General features: G+C 45.1%; 1 protein-coding gene across 1 annotated transcript in view; it reads left to right on the top strand.

Annotated features, from left to right (window-relative positions):
- Positions 1–578: 578 nt before the first annotated feature.
- The window catches only part of CALN1 (calneuron 1), a 307,225-nt gene continuing 303,597 nt past the window's right edge, over positions 579–4,206 (top strand). Inside the window, exon 1 of the mRNA XM_070945568.1 lies at positions 579–716. Within this exon, the coding sequence (XP_070801669.1) occupies positions 579–716 (138 nt within the window). The remainder of the gene's footprint in view (positions 717–4,206) is intronic.

Raw genomic sequence — 4,206 nt, forward strand, 5'->3', positions numbered from 1 at the left:
AAAACAGTCTTTGGTCACTTTTCTCAGTGCCGTTGTAACATGAAGCAGTCATTAAACAAACTTGTAAGTCAAGGACTACCTGCAGTCTCTTTTCAAATCCACATTTGTCTATCCCTCCCGTTCTATCGACCAATTTGCTCTCTCCAAATATGAAATGTATAAAGCACCATTAAAAAAAAAAACCATTTCAGTATTCCTTGTAAATATCGGATTCTGTCTCCATAAATGTGGTCCATTTACTCATCAATTAATGTTATGTTTTTTTTCATAGCACTGTGCTCCTATTAATTTCCAAACATCTGCTACACAGTTGTAATGATTCACTGTTATTTTGTTATTCCTAAAGAGCTGGTGTTAAAAAAAAGAAGAAGGATTTAAAAAGAAGAGCGGACTGAAAGAAAGGACATTATGAATAATAGAAAATAGGTTGTTTTCAATGTGATAGACTGGGACAACCTGTGAAATTATATTTTCTGTCCAACTGTTTACAGAGTCACATTGCTGCCATTGATGTTCCGGTGAAGGATTTCTGGTTCTCCCAGGAAGGGCCATCTCTCTCTTTCTCTCTCTTTCGCCCAATGGGGTTGACTGCACAACATGGAGAAGGCCATCCCAAACCAGAAGGAGATCAAAGGGAAGAGTCTCCTATGGTCAAGGAGAAGATCTCAGAAGAATCTTTGCAGAGGGACAGATCAATGGAGTTCTCCACCTGGCAAGTGTTACAATTTATTTTCTCTTTGTTGGTTTCCTGAAGCTATTTCATTTTCCAGGAAGCCAAAGAGTTCTGGATAGGAAGAAAGTAAAACACTCCCCATTTCATTCATTCGTTCAGACTTCTATTCCTCTATGACCGTGATGGCGAACCTATGGCATGCGTGCCACAGGTGGCACACGGAGCCATATCAGTGGGCACGCGAGCTCAGCTCCAGCATGCATCCAGGACCTTTTGGGCCTACCGGAAGTCAGGAAAAGGCTGTTTCCGGCCTCCAGAGGGCCTCTGGGGGAGTGGGAAAGGCCATTTTTGCCCTCCCCAGGCTCCTAGGAAGGCTCTGGAGCCTGGGGGGAGCGAAAAACAGGCCTACCTTGCCATTGCATGCCAAAAGTGGGGGGGAGCACAGAGGGTTGCACGCTGGGGGGGGGGCGGGCGCATAGAATTATTGGTGTGGGCACGTGTGCGAGTGACCTCCCACACACTCCCCCCACTTTTGGCATGCGATGGCAAAAAGGTTAGCCATCACTGCTCTATGATCTTGGCAGAAGAGTGGAAAGTTCTCCAAAACTCTTCAAATCATGTCTCCTGCATATCCATGTACACAGGGGTGGGTTCTACTTACCTTTACCACCGGTTCGCAATGGGATCGCTCACACATGCGCAGATTGTTGATGATGACATCTGGGGCAGTGGATGGGGCCTCCTGCCGGTTTTACTACCAGTTCTTGCGAACTGGTGCGAACCAGGGGCAATCCACCACTGCAAGTACGTGACATGGATGTTGATGTGGAATGTCTTGGGTGGGTTTAAAGCAAGATTGGTGTTAACCCTGAAGTTGACCTGACCGAAGCCATGTTGCAGCTTCAGTGTTGCCACACTGGAGCTGAGGGATAGGGAGGTGGGGATTAGAGATAGCTGGGGTTTTGTAGCCAAAATAAAATACTTTCTCTTGGGAACCAAGGACATTCTCACACCTGGGCTGAGGAAGGAGGAGTGAGGTCACCAGGCAACCAGACAGTGTCTTGATTGGACCATGTGACTGATTGTTTGGGGTTGAGGGTAGTAGTGGGGTTCAATTTAGTTTGCTACTGGTTTGCTTGTGCGTGTGCATGCACTTGTGATGCTTCTGCACATGTGCAGAAGTATACGGGTGGGTGGGTGGAGCTTCCTGCCACTGCTGCTACCAGTTTGCCCAATCCAGGGCGAACCGATAGCAACCCACAAGTGGTTGAGGGAAACCTTTTACTTTTAATTAGGTGAAAACCGCCGGAACCTTCAGAGTCGGTTTTCACCAGATCTGTGCCAATATAATATATCCAATAATACTATTCTTTGAGGAATCCACCTGCCTTGGAGTTTTGCTTGCTATGGGTCTATTACTTGGAACCCTGACAATTGAATAAATTAATAGAGAAAGGTCAACCAAAAGCTATTAGTTGTGAGAATGATATCTCTTGATTTGGGACCATGTGGCTTCAAATATTAGTTTCAGGAGATGGTAGTAGTTTCTCTTGCCCCTAGATGCATCTAATTGGCCACTACCGTGAATGATCATTGGACTAAGAATGCGCCATAAGTTGATCCAGCAGTGTATTGTCATGTTCTTATTTCTTTTAAAATTTCTCTTTATTTGCAAATATTTTAGGGTCTTCTTTAACATAATGATGACTTTGCAATAGTGGTGAATATCTGTAGCTTGGGTGTAGGATGAGGGTTGGTTCTCCGAGCTTGTGGATTGGTTTCCGAATGTTTCATTACCAGGCACATTACCCCAGCTACGGACTCCAAAGAATGCAGCACACACAAAGTTCGTTCAAACCTTGGTTTACTAAATAAATCAGTCTTTTGCAACAACAGCTGTTAATTAACTGCATTAACAGCCGCCAAGAATTCAAAGAATAATAACTGAAAGCTTACTGTGGTTGGCAGAATGCCCAGAAGCAATTTGCAGGAAGCTGATAAGATAAGCAAGACAAGACACAAAGGTATGTGAACAAAGTTGTTCCCTGCAAATTGCGTTCCTCCTTAAATAGGCTAAGGGAGTGGTCAATTAGCCCCAAGCCTTACTCTCAAGGAGACCTCCTCCTGAGGAGCCACTCCTGCTTTTTGGCAGCTCTGCGTGCCCGTGCATCGAGAAAAGGCTCCTCCTCTTCATCCTCTTCACTTAAGGGAGCTTCTGGAGGTTCTGAAGGCCCTGGCTGAATCCCCGCCTCTGGCACCACATCTTCTCCAGTTTCCTCATTGTCCAATTCGAGTGCCAGCTGCACAAGCTGCTGGCGCAGCACCACACCAGCCTCCTCGCTGTCTGAATCAGTTACTAGCTGCACAGGCTGCGTACGGGCTACAACACCAGGCTAGGTAACATCCTCAGCGGAGTTTATGGGATGTCAGTATCATCAGCTGAAGATGTTACCTAGCTTGGTAACGAAACATTCGGAAACCAATCCACAAGCTCGGAGAACGAACCTTTATCCTTATAATGATGACTACAATGTGGAAAATGCACAAATGTTTGTAGGGTCACAATTGTCACACAGAGTCTTTATCTTCATAAACAGCAGCCCTTCCCTTTTGTACAGATATGTATACAGGTAGTCCTCAATGTACAACAGTTTATTTAGTGATCGTTCAAAGTTACAACGGCACTGAAGAAAGTGACTTATGACTATTTTTCACACTTAAGACCGTTGCAGCATCCCAATGGTCACATGATCAAAATTCAGACACTTGGCAATTGACTCATATTTATGATGCTTGCAATGTCCTGGAGTCATGTGATCACCTTTTGCAACCTTCAGTCCATGGGGAAGCCAGATTGACTTAGCGACCATGTTAATAACTTAACAACTGCAGTGATTCACTTATCAACCGTAGCAAGAGAGCTGGTAAAATTCACTTAACAAATGTTAAGTGAAATGTTGGGCTCAGTTGTGGTCGTAAGTCAAGGACTACCTGTACTTGCAATTAGGTCAGATATTGATGAGTGTGTAAGGGATGCGGTAGCTAAGTGGCTAAGATGCTGAGCTTGTCAATCAAAAGCTTGGCAGTTCAGCGGTTCGAATCCCTAATACCGCGTCACAGGGTGAGCTCCCGTTACTTGTCCCAGCTTCTGCCAACCTAGCAGTTCGAAAGGACGAAAAAAATGCAAGTAGAAAAATAGGGACCACCTTTGGTGGGAAGGTAACAGTGTTCTGTGTGCCTTCAGCGTTTAGTCATGCCAGCCCCATGACCACAGAAATATCTTCAGACAGCGCTGGCTCTTCGGCTTTGAAACGGAGATGAACACCGCCCCCTAGAGCCGGGAACGACTAGCACATATGTGCACGGGGAACTTTTACCTTATTGGTGGTGTGTGACTCTTCCGTTCTTTCTTTATGTGTTCATTTGAAAATTGAAAGAGGCCATTTAGGCAATCAAGTCCTTGAACATATATAGCAAAGGTGTGATCATGCCTCTCCGGGTTATTAATTGCACTGTCAAGTTGTTCCTATAAC

Source organism: Pituophis catenifer, unplaced genomic scaffold (genome assembly GCF_029215685.1).
Source record: "Pituophis catenifer annectens isolate HBS135680 unplaced genomic scaffold, rPitCat1.0.hap2 SCAF_1, whole genome shotgun sequence".
Lineage (NCBI taxonomy): Eukaryota > Metazoa > Chordata > Lepidosauria > Squamata > Colubridae > Pituophis > Pituophis catenifer.